This window comes from Cyanistes caeruleus, chromosome 3 (genome assembly GCF_971803275.1).
Source record: "Cyanistes caeruleus chromosome 3, bCyaCae1.hap1.1, whole genome shotgun sequence".
Taxonomy (NCBI): Eukaryota; Metazoa; Chordata; class Aves; order Passeriformes; family Paridae; genus Cyanistes; species Cyanistes caeruleus.
The window spans coordinates 75,302,624-75,326,956 of NC_141703.1; the positions used below are offsets into that span (position 1 = coordinate 75,302,624).

General features: G+C 36.8%; 1 protein-coding gene across 9 annotated transcripts in view; it reads right to left on the minus strand.

The window, feature by feature from the left end:
* YAP1 (Yes1 associated transcriptional regulator) overlaps positions 1 to 24,333 on the minus strand; it is an 86,888-nt gene that overhangs the window by 31,675 nt on the left and 30,880 nt on the right. For all 9 annotated transcript variants that reach the window (XM_086882014.1, XM_086882012.1, XM_086882016.1 and 6 more), the window contains exon 3: positions 6,633 to 6,748. In XM_086882014.1, the coding sequence (XP_086738140.1) occupies positions 6,633 to 6,748 (116 nt within the window). The remainder of the gene's footprint in view (positions 1 to 6,632; positions 6,749 to 24,333) is intronic.

Here is a 24,333-nt window from a genome sequence, read left to right on the forward strand (position 1 = left end):
CATAAGCTTTAAATGTTGCCTAGAAGTAATGAGTACCTCAGCTTTTATCAGAGGCTAGTGAACAGAACAGGCAAGAAAAGAGTGACAATACTGTAAATAATTCTTAAACCTAACATATTCACTGTACAAAAAGACCTTAATGGAGAAATGAAAGCTCCAGTGCAAAGAACACTGCATTTTGTTACCATACCCAAAGACCAGCCAGCTCATCGGTGAGGTGTTTTTATATAAAACTGGGGCACAGGAGCACAGACACATGCCCCCCATCATCCATGTGTAGAAGCCAATGAAGAACCAAACCCACTCCTTTACTGCTGAGCCAACACACTAGCATAGTGCAGGCAGACCTTCTCACTACCATTCTCCTCAGAGTGCTGCTAAGACACACAGCCCTTGGAAAAACTCAGCAAGAAATTCTTTGTGAACTGCAAAGCCAGAAAAACCTCCTTTGACTTTAGGGAACAAAACCAGCCATGGGGTGTCAGTCCTGCTGAACACTGAAGTCTGTACTGGTCCAGCATGTTCCTTTGTAGCAAGTAAGAACAAAATGCCTTTGAAGAAGGCTACCAGGAACTGATCACTTCATCCATCTGGTGGAATAACGCTACCTATGAGATTCAGAGATCTGATGAGTACTAGCTTGCTACTTGAGACAAACCTGGGCAAGATTCTCTTTCTAAATAAAATGTACTGCTGTGGAACAGGACAGATCTGCTCACCTGGCTCTCACAACAGCAAGCCTTCCTTGTCAAGTGCCATAAATGACTGCAAAAGCAGAGCTTTTATCTCTAGAAACTTTTGGCATTAATAACGTAGCTTTCTTCCTTGGACAACAAACTGCTCACATGTTTCTGCTGCCATCCTTACATACAGAAAAGGCAGTTCAAAAATTGAAAATCCTGCCTTCTGTAAATCCTTTGTGAGTAATTAGGTTTTGTGAGCAATTGTGAAACTAGATGACAGGTCTGATTTTCTAAATGGTCACTTGACAAACTCTGTATTAGAGGCAAGTACCAGAGGAAAAAACTAAACCCATGCTGAGGAACAGGAGACACATTCACCCAGAGCACCTAGGAAAACTCCTTAGCAATTATATGCCCATTTTCCCCAAAAAGGATCAACAGGAACAGAATTTTCAGCATTAGCTTTTGTGACCTAGGTTACCTAGATCCTATATTGCTGCTATTCAGACCTCCTCACTAAAATTTCCATAGTTACTGTTGCTCATGTTGTACAGAAACAGCAATACTGGATCTAATCAAAAGTCCATTTAGTCCAGGGATCTAGCCTGGGGAGATGGACAGATCTTGTCTTGGTTGCTGAAAGTAGCCCATTTAGTGACTGTCACACTCTATAAACTTTTAAATAAAGCACCAAATACATATAGAGACCTAAAAGGTATAGAGGCTATGAATAGTCAATTGGTCTCCAAGCATGTTGGGCACTGGAACAGGCTCCCCAGGGACGTGGTCATGGCCCCAGTCCTGACAGAGTTCAAGAAGCATTTGGACAATGCTCTCAGGCACATGGTGTAACTCTTGGGGATGTCCTGCACATGTCCAGGAGTTGGACTCATTGATCCTTGCGGGTTCCTTCCATATCAGGATATTCTGTGATTCTATCACAAGTTATTCCTTGAGCCAGGTTCTGTCCGTTTACTAGGTGCCAAAATATCCCTCCTTCAAGTACTTCCCCAGTCTCCCCTCCAACTTCTGTAAATATTTAGCACAAACTATATCCCTGTGACATGGTCCCCTACTAGTTGTCTTCGGTGCCTCCTATGACAATTGAACAGTATCACAACTGTAAGTTTAGAATTCTATGAAATAATTTGCACAGGGAGATACAATCCTTCTAGACAGGGAACTCAGCCTGCACTGTGGTACTTTTAAGGACAAAGTTACCAAAAAATTAAATTCTAATTTCCAAATGTAAGCCATCTTTACAGAACTACTGCTAAGCCATACCTCTGTAACTAAATATTTATATAATGGTGTAACTTCGTACAAATAACATATAACTTTAAAAGTCTGTGTGCATGTCTTTGGTGCATGTCTCCACTTTTTTTGAGGTTTTTTTTTTTTAAACTTTCTCATGTGTCATGGAATCTGGAATGCAAAGCAGAGCTTGCTGCTGGCAGATAGAAAGGAACTGGAAGAGTAATGGAAGCAAAAATGTAGCAGAGATTCAACCTATGTTAGGATAAGAAGTGAATCTTGCAAGACTATAGTTCCTAAGGTTTAATTTTAAAACAAATGTAAACAAAGCCATATTTTATCAATAGGTCAACACATTTAAGAGGATATCTCTATCTACCAACTGAATATGCATGGACAACCTAGGAACTAGAATACCTATGTTCAACAACAAGAATCACCTTCACCTAATACAAACATTGATCTCCAAGACTTTTCCTAATCTTCCTCTGTGAAAGCTGAACTTTTTCCCTTCAGTCACTGTGGTTCTAAAACTTCCAAAATTATACCAAAGTCTACAAAATTTACTTTACACCTTTATCCTGTCAAGTTAGTATAAAAAGACACTATTTAAAAAGATGTGGGTAAGGAAAAAATGAACATCACTGTCATGCAGATACTTAGAAACTCGAGTTTCACAACAAATCATAGAGTTGACTGTACACAAAACAGAATTCTGTAGTATGACTGGCTACACGGGAGCAATAGACAGCTGACATGAGCAAGGATCTAAGAGAAGAGCTAGAACTTGTTTTAGTTATTGGCATATTCCTTCCTACCCTCCTGTCCCCTGAGAATCATGAATTCAAGTGTCCACTTTCTTACTAACATTTAACGTGGTGCTCCAGTCTTACCTTAACAGACAACAGAATTGCACTACATTTACAAACTTTCACCAGGAAACACAATTCAAAACTGCCATGTAAGAATGAAGACATAAGTGGACAGAGACACATAATCTGCTCCAAAGCTAATTATCTAGGGTCTATGCGCAAGGGGAAGAGGCTAAAATATGCAGTGCTGTCAAGCATGATTCAAGCTTGATTCAGGAAGTAAAAGTATCTGAAAAACAGTGGTATATAAATACAATTATCCTATCTCTGTTGTATCAACTGTAATTGTATAGGAAACAGTCACTGTTTATTTTCAAATGTATAACTTTACCTCAGTAGGAAAAGTATAGGAGATGTTACTAAGAAGAAAAACGTACCATTATTACTACCTTTTTGTTTGTTTGTTTTAAATGAAAACAGAAAAAAATATTATTTTTCTGTTCTTTCTCTTTTCCTTTAAGGGAAAAATATAGTTAGAAACATAATGCAAAACAATCAGAACAGTCACAATTAATTTCTATACGTATGTGGCATATTTACAAATAACAGGCTTGTTTCATTTCCACTACTGAAAATGCAATCCTGTTTCACACATTAACCAACAAGAGTCATCTAAAAGAGCACTGTGCTGCTTCTCTGCCTACATATGGCCCAAACTAGTTGGTTTACAAGTGTAAGATTGCATTTACATGTGTGGATTACATGTAGCAAGCTAAGTTAAGAAAGACTAAGACAAAAACTCCCTCACTTTTCACACACTGATGACTTCCTGTAAAGGATGTAGCTAACACTCACAGAATAACTCATTCACAAAAATCATGCCTGGAATAGATAAAACTGGTTCAGATGTCCATTAACTTCCTTGAAGAAGTATAATTTGCAGGAAGATACCTGGGTTCTCATCCAGCCTTAAGTGCCTCAAGAGACAGAATTTCTTAAGACAGATAACCTTAAGATTTCAATCTCATGCTAAACTACATCTTTCCCATTTTTATATTTTAACAATCTTTTTACTTGCCCATTATCTCATCTTTCCTGAGTTCTTCTTCCCCTATTTATCCAAAAATAGAACAGGTTTATCTCCAGCATGCACACATCAGATTTCAGAGTTCTCTTCTCTCACTACATCTTTAGTTTGTTTTCCTGTTCTTAATTTTAGCTAATGTCAATAATTCTAATTCTGGCTAAATGGTTAAAGCTTCTAAAGGCTCTCAGGACAGCTCCCATAAATCTCTCTTATGTTTCAGCACAGTAACTGACTTACAGGCTTCTGCAGCAATAGACTAGAACTTGGACAGTAACTTTAAGGGCTAAAATAAATGAGCACCATCCAAGTTGTATACAGAAAGGAAAATATTCTCCTTTGTGGCATTTCAGACACTTTTTTGCAGTGATCTCCAGCTGTCACAATACTTACACTCGTTTTTTCCCAATATCTTTCATGAAAGGCTCTCATGCACTAGGGTATGTTTCATTGCCGGCAATATTTCTAACAGGAAACGTCTGTCTTAAAGGTCTCAACTTGATTTCCCAGTTCTAGAGCATGAATACCCAAATTAGAACATTAAGTAGTCCTAAATCTGAGTGCCAACATCATGACTGTAAGTTCCATTGTGCTGAAGTGCTACACAAGTTACTTGACTTTTCCATTTCTCTCAAAGATTATTCAAGAGGCTACCAAGGAAGTATAAGCTACCATGAACTCAGTAATAAAAAGTAACAAAACCAGGGATAAGAGACTTTAGTAAAAACAAATATACACTCATAATTTAAAGTTAGTACATACACATTTGCCAGATCAAGTATCAGATTGGAAATGCACCCAATAAGTGCAGGTTTGGTATTATTTAATTCAAAGCAGACTTTTATTAATAGCAAATAAGGGTAAGCAAGTGTATCCAATGAGCTGGTTCCAAGTCATATTACCTCAACTGACTTAAGCTTAAAAAACCCTAAGACCACATAATATGTGGTGTAATTCAGTATACACAGGAGCTCTGAGTCCTTCACACAAGTTATCAGGTTCAGAGCACTGGGGAAAAAAAAAAACTTCACAGGATTTTCAGTTGATATTCAACACAGTATCATCTGTGAAATTAAAAATAAATGTTCAATGAACTTGTACGCAAGTAAGTGCTGTCTCAAATCATAAGACTACCCACTTGCACATTTCAACTCTTCTTTATTGCATGAACAACAATATCTATGCAGCATCACTCTCTACACACTTACATCAGGCAGTTACCTGTAATTTTTTCATGTTCTTTTAAAAATAATCCTTGTGTCCAGATTGCTAGCTCATTTTCTATTTTGTTATCACACTGCTACAATTTAACAGTACAATTTTTTTTTGCTAAGGACCCTTCATTTCTAAGTACATAAAGTGATTCCTACTTTACTATCAATATTTTTCCTGTCAATTCTTGATACAACGGAAGGTTTGAGGAGTTATCTTAAAATACAGAATTTACGTCAATATTGAAACAGCAAGCATCTAGCAAGTTCTAGCACAAATATGCTAAAAGGCAGGACAGAGCAAGGGAATTGCTTCCTTCCTCCTATTCTCCCTCATTTAGAAGTGTCCCTGCAAAAACATGCCACCTCTATTGCTGCAGGTTTCCTGGGATAAATTTACAGAAAAAATAATCACACTATTTTATTTTCACATCAGAGCCTGAGACCTTAATTGCTGTGAATCACGACTTCCTGAACTCGAACAGGACTCATTTGTTCCAGGATAATCCAGCCTCCTGGCCTAGCCAGCAAAAAGTTTCATTAACTTCCCCTCTAATACTCAGTCATGAACAGCACAGTTTGGTCACGCCTGTTAATCTTTTGGTATTGTCTGCAGCACATGAATTGCAGCATGAAACAAAGCTGTCTAAATAGACCACAAAAAGCAGCACCAGAGAATAACCCTTGGGAAGTACAGGAACAGCAGACACACACAAAATACAGCCAGACTGTGAGAAAATAAATATAATATGAACCTCAGTGACAGACAGGAGGTGACAAAGCAAGGGGAAGACCAAGCACTCAAACTAGCATGGCACCAAATTTATCTGATTGCTCTCTGCATAATCAGATGAGAGGGCTCTGAAAACATACAGTAGATTCTATAGCAAGACCAAGAACATTTCACTGCTGTCTAGTGACACCCCCCCAGGCCAGCTGAAAAACAATTCTGTAATCCAGGAAAAGATATCAGACTTCCTCAGCTAGAGCAAATAATGACGATGATACGAGATTTTGGAAGTAATAGAAAAAAGAGAAAAACCAAAACATCTCTGTTTCTAAAAAATATTTTTAAGGTATTTGTTGACCCATTTTGGAAGGACAGGAAGAAATATTATGTTCATATTAAATATAGAAAATGTAAACAAATGGCAGTATACCATGTCTAGTCAGTGAGCAAATGGAGGCAGAAGAACACTATGAAGCACAAAAGCTTTAATGCAAATTGATATTAATTTAATGAAAATCCTGGTCTTCATCAATTTAACAGCATTTTTTAGTCAGAAGAAAATAGACATTTTACAAATCAATGATTGAAACTTTAAAGTTTCAATCATTCATTTGTAAAAAACAAAAACACAAATCAAAGAACTACAGTGTACTTTCTATTATAAATATTATACAAATTCTCTTACTTCAACTATCAGCCTCTTGCTTGATGAATCAGGCATCAACAAATTTAAAGTTTCAAACCAGGATCCAGGATAACCAGATTAACCATTTATTAAACCTGGACTCCCTCCTCACCGATTACAACAACTTGTGATTTACTTATATGATCTTTTTCATAAAAACAAATTTGGCTTACCCGATGCCGAGTTCATGATGTTCTGCTGCACAGAAGGACTGGTGGGAGCTGTAACATTCATCTGGGAAAGTATGGCCTTCCTAGGATCTTGCCATGTTGTTGTTTGATCAATGTGACTAAGACAAAACAAAGCAAGAGTTAGGACAGTCATGCATTCACAACAACGACCTGTTAGCACAGAAAGTTTAACAACAAAAGGTTAAGCCTGCCAACAACAGCCACATTCAAAACCAAACAAGAACTGTTTGGATTCTCTCCAATCATCACTGTACATCAGATTCTCAAACCCTTGCCCTGGCTACCACCACTTTCCCAACCAACAGCTGCAGCAATCAGAGCTAGAGCAATGGTGTGATAAGGTTAATCTTGAATACCATAATCTAAACTGTTGTACCATAGCTAGATGTTGCACCATTAAACTAAACATTTGCTTCCTTCTCTCTTTGATCAGTTATTTGCCATTTTTAAATGTGACTTCATAGATTTTCAAACCAAGCCAATTATCTGGAATCTCAAAAGCACATAGTCCAGTAGCTCAACATGATGAGTTCATATCCAGGGCCTAGGGAGTGGTAATGAACTGGCTAGTATACAATCATTAGTCTCCCCAAACTTTCTGTGCATAGACCACATCCTCAGATTATCAGACAGACTAGTCCCCTCACCACTGACACCTGAACAAGCTCTCCAGGGCAGCTGAAGCAACCAGTCACACTAAAGCAGTAACATGAAAGGGATGTGCATCTGCCTTTCAACTTCACGCACAAAGATGAGGACAGTGGGACTGTCAAGTAACCCACCCAGCCCTCTGCAAAACTTTGGAAGCTTAGATTTCTCTGTTTCGAAAAAAATGGCAAGTAAATTCACGACTGTTGAATACTTTCACAGAAGTATTCAAGTCAATGAAAATACAAAAGTGAAATGAATCATTATTTTACTTTTGTAGTATGTGATTAGCATGTTTTGCTAACGAGCAACAAATGCAGTCTATTCAAAATAAGCATCAACACTATCTTGATGCCATTAAGCAACACTACTCTGAGAAGTACATGGGGACAAAGATACAACTTCAAATACACATAAACAGTGACAACAAAATCTGCTATCCAACAATTTAAAACTGGTATAAATCACCAATGCATTATTAACTTGGTACCATTCTTTCCTTAAATAAATTATCCTTAAAATTAATCTTTTCTAAATTACATGGAATGCTCACTTTCATATACTGCAGCAAAACCACAAGTAATAAATTCAGAAGAACATAAAATGAGACAGTAGTCACCAAAATAATTACTTATGTCAAACTAATTACCACATTCTAATCTAACCTTTTGTAACAAGGTAGACATACCATGAACTGGCTTTTAAAAAATTTTTAAGATATGTATATTTACCTTCTCTAAACATGCACACAAGCAATTCTAGATCAAAGAATTACAGACACACTGTAGTAGGGTCACAAAGCAGCTCATTTAATACAGTATGTGCTGGTTTTGTCTTGGGTAGAGGTTATTTTCTTCACTATGGCTAGTACCATGGCTCTGTTTTGGATGAACCTGGCCTCCCTCTGATCATCACACTAATAAATTAAACTGTTTGATGGCTGGGATTAAACCTCAACAAGGTACTATTAAACACACTGCATCTTTGGCTGCATGGGTTTTCAAATATTCAGCTTCACTGAGAAACCTGTCACATACAGCAAGACTTCTTTATTTCTTTTTTAAGCCTATTTATTTATAAAACATGGTGCAACACAGTAAAGACTGTCATATATACTGGGCTATACATAAACCTTCATACTGGAGAACAATTTTTCACTTTTCTGCTGGTCAGTTTTTCAAAGCAGTGAAAACAGGTAAAGATAATACAGATGTAAAAACACTGCACTGTAATGCTTCACAGACCATGTGTTTAAATTACTGTACCAGCATGTGCTACTCCTCCCCTACATTTCTGATTTGTTATATTTGCTCAATTCAGTGACGTGCAATAGAGGAAACTGGGAAAACACCACTGTACCCATAATAACACATTCATCTATTTCCATATAACTCTTATAAAATTCCATGTAACACTATCAACTAATAAAATGCAAGGCACATAATTTATAGCCTTTGTTTTTATATTCTATTTGAATGCAGAGTAAGAAACAGAAGGAAAAATGTTTTCTCCCTGCATTACAGAACCATTCTTACAGTTAACTGTAGGAACGCACTGAAACAACATTCATCAATTTTTCAAAACATATCTGAACATGGGACAGATGAATGGACTATGGAAGAGGCAGTTTTAGATGTACCTCCAATTTTGAGCACAAGGACAGCATTATCGATTCCTCAAGACAGTTTAAGCATACCACACAAAGTACAGTTAATGTTCATATGGAGCTGTTAACAAGGATAGCTATTTTAGGTAGCAGCAGCTTCCAGCTTTTCTCTAGCTCAGCATCGCTTGAGAAAAGTCAGCATGTTCCTTATGTGACCAACTGAACAACCATCAGCAGTCTTAGATCCAAGGAGGAAAAGCCCCAAAGTAAGCAAGCTGATGATATTAATATCATACTGACCATATGACTGGTTCAGTGAAGCAAACTACTTTCCCTCCCATTCAGCTCAGTGCTTTAGAACCTACATATCCATTTCCTCTACACCTTCCCTCAAAACCTTTCTCTTCAACTTCCATCAAATCATAGTCCTCATATGAATCTTACCTGCTCCATATCCTGACTGTTTGAATGCTATATACTAAGAAACCACACAAAACACATCACAACAGATCAGGTTTTTTCCTACAAATTCCAAATAATGCTCAGCAACTGATGGAAAAGTAGACAAGCCTGCACTTATATGGATGAATTTTTAAAATAAATCCTGGTACTACATGGAGGAATATAGGACTTCATTTTGTTCCTATCCACAGCACATGGACCAGGGTAACTTACTATAAACACCGTGTATTTTTAATTATCAAGTTAAGTATTGAAACAGGACATTCTCCATAGGTAAAGATCTTTCCCTCTGTTTTGAACAGCAGAGAAGAAAAGGTCTCAATGGACATAACAAGAACTGAAATCAATCAACACTACATTATCTTTCCCTGCATTAAATAGATTTTTTCCTCATAGTAGCTGAATTACATGAAAACTGCACAATCCTTACATTCAAGATTTTCTATTTTACTTGAGCTTCACCATCTCTCAATAAGAAACTATTGTCAACACAAAATAAAAAATTAAAAAACTTTAGCAAATGGTATGAAATCAGTGTAACCTATAAATTAGCCACTATATCTAGTATGTATTATCAAATTAAAACTTAAAATTCTACCTACTCAGGAAGGAGAAACCGCTCTGTACTGTGTGAACAGAACAAAGTGAATAAACATTCCTGGAATTAAATCAACAGATCTAGCATAATCAAGCAATGTAAGACTTTTATTTCACACAACAAATTCTCAAATCTAACATCTATCTATCTGGCACTATTTATTATTGCTCATTTATGTCACGGAGAAGCAAAACTTTGTTAAACTGGACAAACATAGTGTAAACTAAGGAAATCAATTCAGACTGTACCATAAATGTAGGTCTGTGGTAACAGGCCTTAGAAAAACAAAGCTAAAACACCCACCACGTGATAAGCATTTGTTAGCAAACTTATGTCAATTCTAGTATCAAGAAGAGTGACTGTTCCAAGACACATCACCCACCATCCTCCACCAAAAAGGACTTCCACCCATCCTCAAGTTCTACAGTCAAATACTAATTATTTGCATTTTGACAAGAACAATTTCAAAGAAAAGAAAAATGTTCTCATTTTATGTACACAAAGAACAATTCTGCAGTTTTTAAGAATCAGAATTTCCAACTGAAAGAAATCTTTACTGGCACTAAACACTATCACATGCCTGAAGATTTGTCAGATTCAAATTCTAACCTAATTTTAGAGTTTAAGGTTTGGGTTTGTTGTTGTGGTGGTTTGTTTTGTGGGTTTTTTTGTGGTTTTTGGTTGCTTTTCTTTGAGGGGGGAGGTGTTGAAGATTTTCTAGAACTTCCCTCCCACAAAAATAGATCTTCATAGGACAGGCATTAACATAAGGAAGTCAGAACTACAAAGCTATTTCACTGAAGCATGCAATAGATATGTAATGTTAGGAAGAAAAGCAAAAGAGAATGAACAGATATTTTAATTCTCAGTACCAGATGAACATACCGTATGAAATTTCTGCAACAGGAAATAAACAAAAGAGGTTTGATCTACTCATAAAAGAATAGATAAGAATAAATAATCTGTTGCTTCTCAGTACATTTGGACATGACTCTTCATGAAAGGACATTTCAAAAATTTAGTCTCAAACACACAGATAGACAAGTTGTTCCTAAGTATAAAAGCATCACTCTAAAAAACTACACAAGCTTCTCTCCATAATGTAATGCCTGTGCTTTAACAATCTAGACAAGACTTTTATTTTATGTCTGTGAGAAAATTATTTTCAGTCTCAAGTGAACTTGAGATGACTCACTTTAGATTTTGGTTTTCAGATTTTTGGGATTATTAAGAATTCATTGGAAATCACATTTTATGAAAAGCAAAACATGAACACATACCACTGACCACATCACAACAGACCTCCCACAGCTGTTGATGTGGCATTGAGTACTTTCTGTTCTGGGGATAGCTAGGAAAGTCTTTGTGTAACATTAGTGCACAAATGAATCTACACCTAATTATTTTCTATTTTTGTTGTGAAATTTGAACTTTTCATTAAATCCCAAATGTCAGCTGTTCCATTGACAAGCATGACACCTTTGATTCTGTTTTATGTTAAAAGAATGAGATGTAGATTCTTTCATTTTTCCTTTGTCTTCTTAACCAGCTAGTTTCTTTAATCCACATAATGCATCACTTTCAGAAAGTTTTTCTCTTTATTTATATTTGTCTAATAACTTTAAGGACTAGTAAAGAGGAAGTGACTCCTCATAAATGCCAGAATTATTTTAGAGCTCTCACCAGTACATTTCAGTACATCAGGTCTTGATGGATATACTGGAAGTTAGCTTTCCTGGTGATGCCAGGAGAAACTGTATATTTCTGCTCTTTAAATTGCCATAAATTGTCAAAAAAAAAAAAATAAATCAGCTAGCCTCTTTACTAAATCTTATACAAACTTGGCCTGTGAACAGGCAGTGTAGGGTACCTCTAAGATACCCACTTAACTTTCATTTTAGCAGGCAGAGAAGAAATCAGAATATCTACTGTAGAGACCTGAGCTCTACAGCAGAATACCAATGTGCTAGTCTAACCACAGGGCAGTTGTGAAAGGGGAAATATCCACTAATTCAAGAATAGAGCTGGAAGCATATTCCTAAGAAAGTGCCAATAGCTAGAAGGCCAAGATCAGTTTGACAGGGCTGGGGAGATTCCCACAGGTAAATTTTCCATACCTGCATTTAGAAATGAAGATGAAAAAGAAGGTTTAGAGTATAAGGAGCCTCAACATGAACAGGGCTAATTACCACTCTCAAAAACTGGAGTGTAACACACAGAGAATTCTGGGTTATGGCTGCCGATGATCTTAGGATATTTACACACAATGGAGTGGATTCAGCTTTGCCTGAGGATAGAAGGCGTGACATTCTTTGTGCATGCACCCTTTTCTATCCTATTCAGGGGGTTCTGAGAATTGGAAGGGATTAAAACATGAATTTAAGTCTTCAGATATATGGGCCATTTTTAATTAGCGCAGCTGACTTCGCAGGTGCTGTAACAAAATTACAGATCTATACTTTAAATACATTATTTGAGATTATTTCAATTCCAAGCAGTAACAGTACAGAGAAAAGCCTGAAGGGGAGACGAGACAGCTCAGTTAGCAATTACCTCTACCCTCAGTTCAGTCCTCCATAAACATTTGCCTGAGTTTGCACCATTCATAGACAAAGGTACACATTAAAGTGGCCCTAAACCCTGTAAGGACTTTCCAACTGGCTTTGTAAAGAAAAAATCCAACAAGATCCAGCAAAAGAAAAGGCTGGTTACAGAGCAATGAAAATCTCATCTGCTGAGAGATTATATTCCACCAATCACTGGAGAAAGCACTGTTTCTCCACTTGTGTTGTCCATTTACTTGCAATATTTCCTTAGGTTTCAGGACTGGTAACAGTCTAATTTATATAAAAGCACATGGCAGTAAAATTTAGAACTTCCTTATATCACTGTTTCCCAAAAGCATCACAAAAAGCCCCTAAAATTTGTAACAGTTTATCTCTTAAGGATGGCAATGTCTCCAGACGTGGCCTAATTGCCGGAAAGAAATAGAAACATGGATACAATTTTCTGAATATTCCTACAATACATAAAATGGCTGTATTTTTGAGTTTTCCTTACTCTTCCTTCTGCCTGGCAGCCTTTTTGCATTAACGAAACAAAGCTTTTGTTGGACCACCCCATCTACACCACTGATCATGTTCTCACCAAACTGCACCACAGGCATATGATGCCACAGAGCACACTGGTGAAATGACAAGACAGTCTAGCCTTCATTCAGCTTGCAAAAGCATACCTTAAAACTGACATGCAAGTGTTCAGTGTGCAATCCTGTGCTGCCACACCTGGGATTTCATTAACTTGGAAACAGAGCAAAAGCAAGAAGTAAGAGAATGGTAGGCACAAGCATCCTATTGACCAGGTGGCAAGAGAGCCTGTCAGAGCTCAAGTTCCTTAACCTAAGTATGAAATAAAACCACATATGCTATCCTACAAAATTATAGTCCTAGGCAGCAGAAATTTTTCCAGCAAATTAATGGTTTGAATCTGAACTAGAACAATGCAGTAAGCGAAACTTAAATGCATCTGACAAAAGTCTAACTTGTCAAGAAACAGATTTTGCACCCAGTTATTACTAGTCAGACAAGTTCTTCTACAAATCCCTCTGGAATTTATTCCTAAGGTAGTTGAATACTGCAAGATACGAAGAGGTACCAGAAATTCCAGAAAGCATGGCCCATGATGCTGTGAACAGTGATACACGAAATAAAGAGCTTTTACAGATACACAAAACACAGTATTTAGTATTAAGGAATTCAAAGGTAGCCTTCATTAGCACTGGCCTGCCTGCAGACAGTGCACAACAGATACACCAAGGACTTAAAAACTCCTCCTCTGAGTATAAACACCACGCAGTTTTGAAGCTGCAGAACAGCACTGCACTTCTTAGGAAAGCACTCACAGAAAGGTCCTCACTTCAGAGTATGTAATGCCAAAATGGATGTGTGGGCAGTAGGCAGTCTGACTGCACATGCATGATTAACAGAAAGAGATGAACACATGGTATGATGTTCAAAGGTTTGCCAAGGCAGCACCACTTTCATTATAATGTACTCTTGAAAAAACTACCTTTTGTCAAAGCAAAAATGGAAGCAATAACATGTTCATTTTGCATTTACTATTGTTTTCCCTCCTGCCCCCTTTCCTCCCCTGCACTTAAGGACTTCATATAGAAAAGTAGGGCTGGTATCACAATGCTTACAAGTTTTTAAATTGATTCCCAAAGGTATTATTCTCAGATTACTCTGTGGATTTCCTAAATAAAATAATTTCTGAATTATATTCTATATTCTATATATATATAATATTATATATATTACATTATATATTATATTATATATATATTGTTATATATTATATTTCTGAATAATGTTCTTTCAGGAACAAATAAGGAGTACAAGGACATTTTCATTTCCAGAGCTTTTTCCATTACTTTGAAAACTATAAGACATAGCAGTATTATAGTCACTAAAAACAAAACTCCTTGTTTTAGAGTCTTTTTACCAGTTCAATTATTTTCCAAAGTCTATAAAGGACTAAATGCTGTGATCACATTCTGTGTCACCAGATTTATTTAAACTTCCCCTCTCAGTTCCCCAGAAGAAAAAGAAAATGTTTTTAAAAAAAACCCCACTCTTTCTTTTTACCCTACCCCCAAAGTTAAGAAGTTTGCTGCCCATGGCTAAGTCATTTAGCATATGCAGAATTAATCTTTTTTTTCTCTCCTTAATTTTCAATGAGATAAAGATATATCACCCAAGGAGGGCAAATCTAAAGGAAGAACAGTCTCTGCTGCTATTTCAAGTGAAATTACTATATTTGACTTTACAGATACTCTCCTACACTCCTGCTTAGCAAATGCAGAAGACCTCCTCAAGATGTAACCATTTTGCCTTCTGTAACACTAACGACAAGATTACACAAACACTAGCTTTCACATTTATTAAGGGAATGCAGATGATTTTCAAAACTGATGGGCCATGGAATACTTTATCACTTTTGTGTCCTTTTATCTCTGAGATTCTATCTCATTTCTCACTCTTATAAGGAGACAAAGAAAGCAGGAGGGAAATTAAGTGCTTCTTTGCATGAAGAGAAGCCAGGCAATTTTACACCCCTCTCAAAACACCCTACTTTTGTTGCCTGAAGGTTTTCAAGTCAGAGAGGCTTGCCTAAGCATGCTGCAATAAAAGCTGCTATAGCCAGCTGTCTTAGTATCTAAAGGGGGTTGTTCCTAGCAATCCTGTCGATTAACCCTGAGGCTAGCCACCACTAAGGAAAACAAAATATTAAGATAAAAAGATTCTTTAGTTTGTTTCCTTATTGCTCTAAGTAGGAAGTCTCAGAGGGCAGCTCAAACTGGTTGCTTGAGTATTCAGACAATGATCACTCCCAGATGGCCCTGACAGGGTGAGCTGAGTCTTAGGAAACCATTAGGTACTACTGGAAACATTAGGACCTACTGGAAATGAAGGCACAGCTTTCTGCTACAAAGTGAACCTATTTTTCTTACTATTAAAATCATTAATATTGATATCTCTTTTTAATTTATGTTTCACAGCTCACAATTCACACCTTAAGCTGATCATATGTTCAGATGCTCTTGGCTTTAATCATACAAATAGCCTTATGGACTATCTTTTCCCTCATTTGAGGGCTGCACTTTATTTCATTAAAAAACCCAAGTCATCTGTTTCCTTCTTATGACTCTGTTTCAGGGAGAGATTTTAATTTTTACAATTCAGACAACCATCATGTGCTGCTGAGGTAGGAGGCAATTATTCCTGTCCCTAAAGACTCAGATTGCTAAGTAAAACAAAGAGAATCTTCCAACAGCAAGTTGCTGCCTGAGTCAGTACTTGTAAGATACCTGCTCAGTCAACCCTAGGCAATCCTGTATACTGTCTTCTGCCAGCAGAATATTCTTTTTCCTCGCCCACCCTTCAACCCCCTGAAGACAGATTTCATAAACTGCAATCCACCAGAGGCAACAGATTTTTTGACCCCCACATACACCAATACTGTCTGAAGGCTATGCTTTGAAAAGTTATTTTATTTACCCATTTAACCTAGAGCGAAAAAGAAAATACAGAGCAAAAGCCTGAGGAGAAACTAAACTGCTTAGTGTATAATTTTAATTATTCTAGCTATCATTTAAATTACAGTACACTTAAATAAAATAGCTATTATATTTATCTTTAAAAGACCTAAAAATGTTTTCGACCTGAGGATTTTAAAGTTTCAGGTTCTACATTTCTCTTCACCATTCACAAAGCGTTTAAGAAGCATCAGTTTAAACAGTATTCAAAGGCCCATTGTAAAATAAGCAAAGGAAATGAAAACTAATTGTGAACTCAAATTTCACTTCAGCTTCCGAAGTTATCAACTGGAAATATTAATTTACTTTATGGTTTATTATTAAGAACTAGGGTACTCAGAAATGGAAAGGTTGAAGGGATTACTGGAGGTCATCCAGTCCAACCTCCCTGCTCAAGCAAGTAACAGTAATAGCAAAGTCCAGGACTGAACAGAAACTAGAAGTTTGACTGTAAAATCATCATCAGGAAAATAAACCCTAGCGTTCTAGAAACAAAGTTTTAATTTATTCCATTAAATCATCATAATAAATACCAATACCTCAGCATTTATGTATTTGATTTGCAGTAATTTAATTTGCTTTCTGAGCATCTTTTGGTACAGAGGAATTACAAATAGGGATGACAAAATATGCCAAGCACATGATTTTATTTAAAAGCATATCACTTAAATTACTAACAGTTCTTAAAGTACTAACAGTTTAGTCTTTGCCAAAACTAGCAATTACCACACTTTATCAATAAACATACTGAATTACTTATTTAGAAATAGTTCAATCATACCCTTAGACGCAAAACAGATCACAAAGCAAAAATCACAGAACTCCTAATTTCACTAAATTTCAGCAGACTTTTAAGTTTTGAAGTTCCAAATAAATCCTAAATAACTTAAAGTTAACATCTTAACTTAGTATAAATTAATCCCAAATTTATAATCACTGCGGTCTTTATCTACTAGTTATGAAAATAAGCATTTGTCACTGGGGAGAGGGATGGTGAAGGGACTGTGCTGCTGCCATGAGAGAGGGGGAAAAACACCCTATTTACACATTGTCATACATTTTTAAAAAACATGCACTCATCAAATATATGTCTAGCATTTAAAATGATGCTTACTAGTAACAGGCCTCTCTAAAGATATGAATACATCCTACCCACACAGGAGATCAGACTACAGGTCACACAGTACTGATTACTGCTAACTTCTGTCTCATGAAACAGTTCTCCAGGATTTTTAATGACTAACATAATTATAATCAAGCCTTCTTTTCTAGCATTGCCCCTTCCCACTTTTTAACAGTCCAGTTTAGAGACTTCCCCAGCCCAAATTTTACACTTGCATAGTATAGAGTTTATTTTTCTTTAGGAAGTCAGATCAGTTCTTAATACAAGAACTTCCTCACAGTGTTTGCTCCCTATTAGTCAGCACTTCTCTATGACCCATCCGTTTCCTCCACTCCCTTTCAGTTCTAAAAGCTGCCATTATCAGTTTCCAGCTTTTTGGGATTTTTGCTTGCAAATCCACAAACTATTTTAGAAATCCTCTGGAGGGTGAAGCAGCTTTTTTCCATGAGTATTTTCACTTTGAATTCTTGGACAAACTGGGGTCCTTTAATCTCGTCTATAAAATAGACTTCCTATAGCCAAAAGTCTTATCACCATCCTACAGGACCACTTTTGCCCATCAACTAGGCAGTCAAAATTGTTTTGAAACTTTCAATTCAAACAAAATTCTAAGTGCAAGCTCTAGAGGTTGTCTAGGTTTTGTCTATTTGCTTTGGTTTAGCTCATTCAGTAGTTAGCATACAAAATTCCAAAGACAAAACATATTTGTTTCATAACCCATGTTTGGAAAATATAGTTCTCCTGATGTCAGAAGAGCCAATGTGCACTATCACATATCAGTAATTTCAACAGCCGAGTAATAAGACAAGCTTTTCTGAAATTTAAGCAGTAGATTAGAGAACACAGTTAATGGAACCATACTGATCCCAGTTCTATGCCAAACTCTCAGAAAGCAAGCCTGTATAAAGGGCTACCTGATAGACACCTGCTGGCAAGGCAAGGTGCCTAAACTGCACATGATCAGTTACAACACTCAGTGACCCACCGTCACTGCAAACTTCAGAACATATCCACTCTTGCCCTTTAAACTCAGTGCTCTAGATTCTAATCTTCAGATCTGAGGATGTAAACTGTATCTGCAGGCAAAAGATGAAGACTGTATCAAGAGAAGACTGAAACTCCCAATATATATTTTTAATTCATTACACCTCATAGTCATCCACACTTAGCTTACTAAAACTGAACACCGAGCTAATATAATTCTTTGGTCTGCTCCATTCCAATAATCTTTGATATTCCCATAAAATGTCTGAACTGTGTTTACCAGTGTGAATCGATTGCTACTAGTCACCATGTAAAGAAAGCTTATTGCAACAGATGTCTTTTTTTTTTTTTCCTCATATTGGTACATTCAGAATTATGGAAGAAGAAAACAAACCACTTGGCTCTTCAGCTCAGATTTTCTTAGTTTTGAACAAAGATTCTTGAATAAACCAAAAAGTAAACATTTACTTGGCTAATGCTTTCTAAGCTGTGGTTTAACACTTTATAGTTCCAGGTACTTACATAGTAACTTCCTTTCAGAATTTATCACTCAAAGTTCAGTAGCAAACAATCACTGTTTAGTGTTATCTTAAAATTTATTTTGCAATCCCTTCATTATTATCACACAAGTCATAATTTTAAACTTTATCTCTAAACCTTTTAAAAGTAAACTGTACATTAAAAAGAAACTAATCTATTCCTAGATACTGTTATTCTAGTTGTATAAACTGGGACATTAAACCTTCTGGTCACTCTTCTCTGATATCGTGCTATCCTTTAAATATATTTTCAGGAATCTATTCTTGCAGAAAATTGTTACAAAATATTTATGTCCAAATTAGAAGTGAAAAGGACTGTTACATGTTCAGCAATGTAACATGCTTCTTTACAAGAAATCTACTTACATTTTCATGTATATCAAGAGCAACAAAATTTAAGAGTATACCAAAGAATATACTGCAGAAGACATACGAAAGAAAGTTAACCAGGCCCTGGAGTTGACTGGCTGTATTTCAGAGTCCCATTTCTTCCTGCTACATTTCTCCTCACCTCTGACTTGACTACTCATATATGCTGAGCTTGTCAGAATTCCAATCTTACTTAAGTAACTTGCAGTAGTCCTGTAATCTTGCAGTCTATCTGTTAACTCTCTTACTCTGCTACAGGGAATAGCTGCTTGGACAGCAAGCATCCCCTAACCAGCCAAATACCACCTTCTGTGCTACAGCATGCACCGAGCTGGCTGAAAGCTGCTGCTGCCAACACTGCTCCCACATGTGGGAGCAGCAGGGCCTGAGGCATCCTCATCCTGCTCACTGAGCAGCCAAAACTGCTCCTTGCTGATTCTGTCGATGCAAACAGTGGGGGATTAACTGCAGTGAGACCATATCAGTGTTAGTACATACAAGACAAATTAAATCTGCTGATAGACTCATGCTGCTACAATATACTTAGAAAATCATCTGTGATGAGGGACTTCAAACAAATCACTTTCCTGAATATCTTCATCAGATGCTAAGTTATCTAGTACCTTATCAGAGATCACTGAACGTGTTAGAGTAAAAATGTCCTGCAGGTGAAAGCTGCTGATGAGCAGTTTGCTCTAAAATAAATCACATCCATTAAAAATTAATTTGCATCCTATCCAGAACTGTGCAAGGATCTAATAAACTGTTTAATTACTGAACACCTGTAGCTATTTTGTGAGATAATGGCACTAAAGTAATTCCTGTACTTTCATAAAATTGAAGGGCACTACACTTCAAAACCAGATGTTAAAACATGGTTTACCTGACTCCATAACTATTTATTTATTTATAGTCATGTGAAAAAAGAAGATCACTGAGAACCACTTCAGCACAGTACTGTGGGTGATTAATTAGGGAGTGGCAGAGGAAAGGAGAAAACTTCAAAACAAAGTGAATACTGTAAGCGTAAAAGAAGAAACGTCTTGCAGAGGGATCTGGCAATCTTGGAATACCTACTTCTCCCAAGGAACCAAGCTGCATGAAGAGATGCTGAAGTAGCCAAGGAAGGAGGTCAAATCTGCAAATTTACAAACCAAAGGAAAAATTCTTGCCAAGAATCAATGAACTGTTGAATCCACTAGAAAGAAATATACTGGCCTGGGAGATTAAACTGGGAGGCAGACTCTCACTAGAGTAGAAGGAAGTACTGAATAAAAACATTATGAGCTCTCTCCTACTCTCAGGCAGAGGAAGAACACAGAGCACTTCAGCTCAGGTAGGAAAACGAACCCAATTTGTTGAGCAGAAAACTACCACAGGTGAGCAATACAACTTATCAGAATACCAACAGTAACAGAAGGACACAGAAGCATTTATATGTCAGCTGCAGAAGAACTGCGAAAGAACATAATGCAGAGGACAAGCTAAAAGCTGATATAAAATTTTCCCAATGTTAAGAACAGGTTTGATTTTCAATCTGTATAAGCCAGAACAAAACTTTACATACTTGCACAGCAAAGTTTTTAAAGTTCTTTCTTTAAGCACACATCTGAAATTCCCTGTAAGTATCAATTGAGAAACAGAAAACAAATCATCAAAAGCTGCAAAGCAGTAAGTTTTACAGTAAAAAATATATGCCAGCTGCATACAAGAAATGATCAGTTCCCAATGCTAGAATTATTTTTTTAGCATTGTGCAACTCTCTTTTGAAAATCTTGACCTCCAAGAAATAAAAAAGTTTCCTCACTCTCACATTGCGTATTATTACGTGAAATGCTTTTACTTCACCATAACTGGTAACAACCAAGGTTTTCCCTTAGTTTTGAACTGAAGGGTTTTCTAAATGTGCAACAAATATCCAAGTACCCTATAGAAATGTGTACACACTCTATATAAGGTGGTAACACTGTTCTCAGCACAGAGAATGCCAGTACTGACTTAGCAGTTTTGTGCACAAAGCTGCCCATTTGCTCCTTGCTCTCCTTGTTTTTGCTTTGCTGATCAAAGGAGTTGCCAAGTTTTTTCTTTACCATTACAAGGCAGGAAAAATGGCTCTCCTCGGAGAGGCCCCTTGTGAAGGTCACAAAGGTTAGCTCCACAAGCCCTGGAGTCTGCTCTGATGCTGGAGTGATTGGCTGGCTTCCCTGCAGTTACCCTGCATTTCCCCTCCTTCACAATAGTGCACTGGTTATGGAAACTAAATATGAAAGAACTTGGTGGGGGAGGAAAGAATTTCTATGGAGACACATTCTAAAACACTTACAAGTTCTACTTGTTTGAGCAGCCTGGAAACCTAGCATTCTAAAACATTTGATTTCTTTCTGGAAAACTCAAAAATTTTCTGCCTGCAAGCCTCTCTATTTTCAAAGGAAAACCCACAAAGTTTGTTTTTTGGTTTTTTTTTTGCATACAAATACATAGATACTAGTTCGCAATGATCCAGAAAAAGTTCAAGATGTTTACATGCCCCATATCTGGACCTAAACAAGTGGAACCTACATGTCACACCATCTTAATGAAGACTAAAATGAAACCAGCTAATCAGGATTCAGATCTGTAGCACTTTCCAGCTCCAGAGCAGTATCACACCCAACACTTTTTTTTCCTTTTAGGTCCTAAAGTTAAGTAATGAAGACATCTTAAGACATCCAGCAAAACAATCATTGTGTTTTAGATGGCTGATTAAATACACTCCCCATTTTCTATAAATTCAAACCTACCAATCCACAGGGAGCCGCAAGTATTCAGGTTTTCCTTATACATAAAAAAATTAACCCATAGTGTATATACTGAAAGCTCTAAATCGCTTCAAAGCATCTACTCCTAGAAAACAGACTGAGTATTGGTCCAAAGAGAGTAAAGTATTATAAATTTTGTATACTGAAGAATGAACTTTCTGAGGCTTGATATTTTGGGAACACAATTTCATACCAGTTTACAAATAAAACTTTGATTGTCAGCATTGCTTAAAAAGGTTTCTTACCTAAGTCAAGCCAGGCTCTTTCCTCTCTGTATAGCTTTAGGTGTCAAGTTCTGTCTCCAGTGCCATCACCCATATGTTTGGATAGATGAAGCCAATTAAAATTCAGCCAGTGTGTTTGATGCTGAACCTACCTCTGCAGCTGTTGTGAGTTCCCTATGTTACCAGAACAGTCAAGATGTACAGCCCCACTAACTACGTATTTCAAGCTGTTTAAGTATTCTCAAGGTTTAACAATACCTAGTAAGAGAGAGGCTCATACTACACCTTTAACTTCCTAGGTGGAATCAACAGGCTTCCTCTTTTTAACCAGTTGCCTCTGTTCACAAAACATTAAGGAAAACAAACCCTCTCTACTGGGACACAGCAACAAAATACTGAGAATGCCAGAATCCTAAGCTGAAAACAAAAAAATAAATAATGTAAGAAGGAATATTATAGTTCATATAAAAGCACAGAAGTGTAAATGGGATTTTGACCCAGTTACTTGGATTGTTCACCTGTAAAAAGATGTAACGAAAGAAGAGACACCTCACGGGGTCTCCAGAAATAGTCCAACAAGTTTAGATGTAGTTGCAAGGAGAAATCCAGACAGCAGCCATAGTATAATAAAAAAACAGGAAGTATATGTAGGCAAGAGCTGCATCTGATCATCGTTAATATTTACTGGAGAAACTCTTGAAGAGATACAAAAGCACAACACCAAATTCCTTTTCTCCTCTTGCAGGAGAGCTTTTATCACCAACAATTGCTGTTTTTCTGTTAGCTGATATAATAAGGCATAGTGCTTCTGACAAAAAGCTTTATCAAACTTCTCAAGCCTCTTTAGGGGTGGGCCACAAAGGTCAGCACACCAAACACCTACCAAACCCAAGCCTTCCTCTACTCTCATACAAATGAAAGTACACAATGTGCTGGCCAGCAGAAAGCACAGACACCAGATCACCTGAGATGTTTGCAACACCAACACATCACTTAACTTTCAAACTTGCCATGACAATAAAACCCCAAAGGAGAAAGAATTGGGTCAAGAGTCAGTAACACATGCTATTTTGCCACCAGGCACATCTTTGACCCCCTCAGTACAGAACAGGAATTCTTATCCTTCTGGCTGATGTTGCTATGCAGACAAGAAGCCTGCCATGGTATATGTTGTGATAACATTAAGGCATTTTTCCTGCTTTTGTTACTCAGGCAATAAAAGGCAAAAAACCTTTCTTATGCCTCAACCTACCCAAACTACTAGGGGGGCTCTGCTGATGTCATCACATTTTCTGACAAGTATTTACCTTACGATTATATTACTCCATTCCTATCTAAGGAATTAAATACATTATCTGAAAATCACGGAGCAACATCAGCATACTACAGGTCCTGTGTTCTTACAGTCCCCACAGTTTAGAGGAAAGAAAAAGCTTTGGTCCAAAATATCTAAAATACGCAGAAGCTAAAAAAAAACAACAGTAGACACTAATAAATTAAAAAAATCTCTCTCCACAAGCAGCATTAAGACCAAGACACCACTCAAATCTGTAACATGGGAAAAGGCTAAAGTTTAGGACTATGGTTTTGTAAGTTTTTATGTTAAAGGTTCAGATTGCAGAAATATTTTAATAATGACACAACTGGGCCAAGGAATAGATGCACTGTAACCAGCCTCTTTCTGCTGTATGTAATACAGGAAGGACATCCAAGACTGTTTTGGAAAGCAATCCCCTTCAAAAACATACTCCATGAAAATGCTGAATAATTCCCTGATACAAGACTCAAGCAATATAAGAATCTTTGGAGTGGCTGTAGGACCAAGTGCCCTACATCAATCCTGCAACTATACAGAAGAAATATGTTCAGACCTATTGCCTTTTTTGAGCAAGTTACAGAAAAGTTACTAAAACCAGCCTGAACACCTATTTTTCTTAAAATTTGAATTGAAAAGAACTTAATGTATGGCAAAAAGCTTAAATGTTTCATTTGCACCCCAGTTTCATTTAATTTTGTGACTTACTATGTAACTAAGAGGTCAAGAAGACTATAATTTCCAAATTAACAAAAAAAACCCAAACATAAATTGACATAAAACATAAAAGGAAAAGACAAAAATGGGGATGAAGATCAATATAATTCAGTTTTATATTTTCCACTTGAGTAATATGGATGTCTCAACTCATCAATGTGACACATGATACCTAAATTAGGTTTTTAGCTAAAACTGTGACA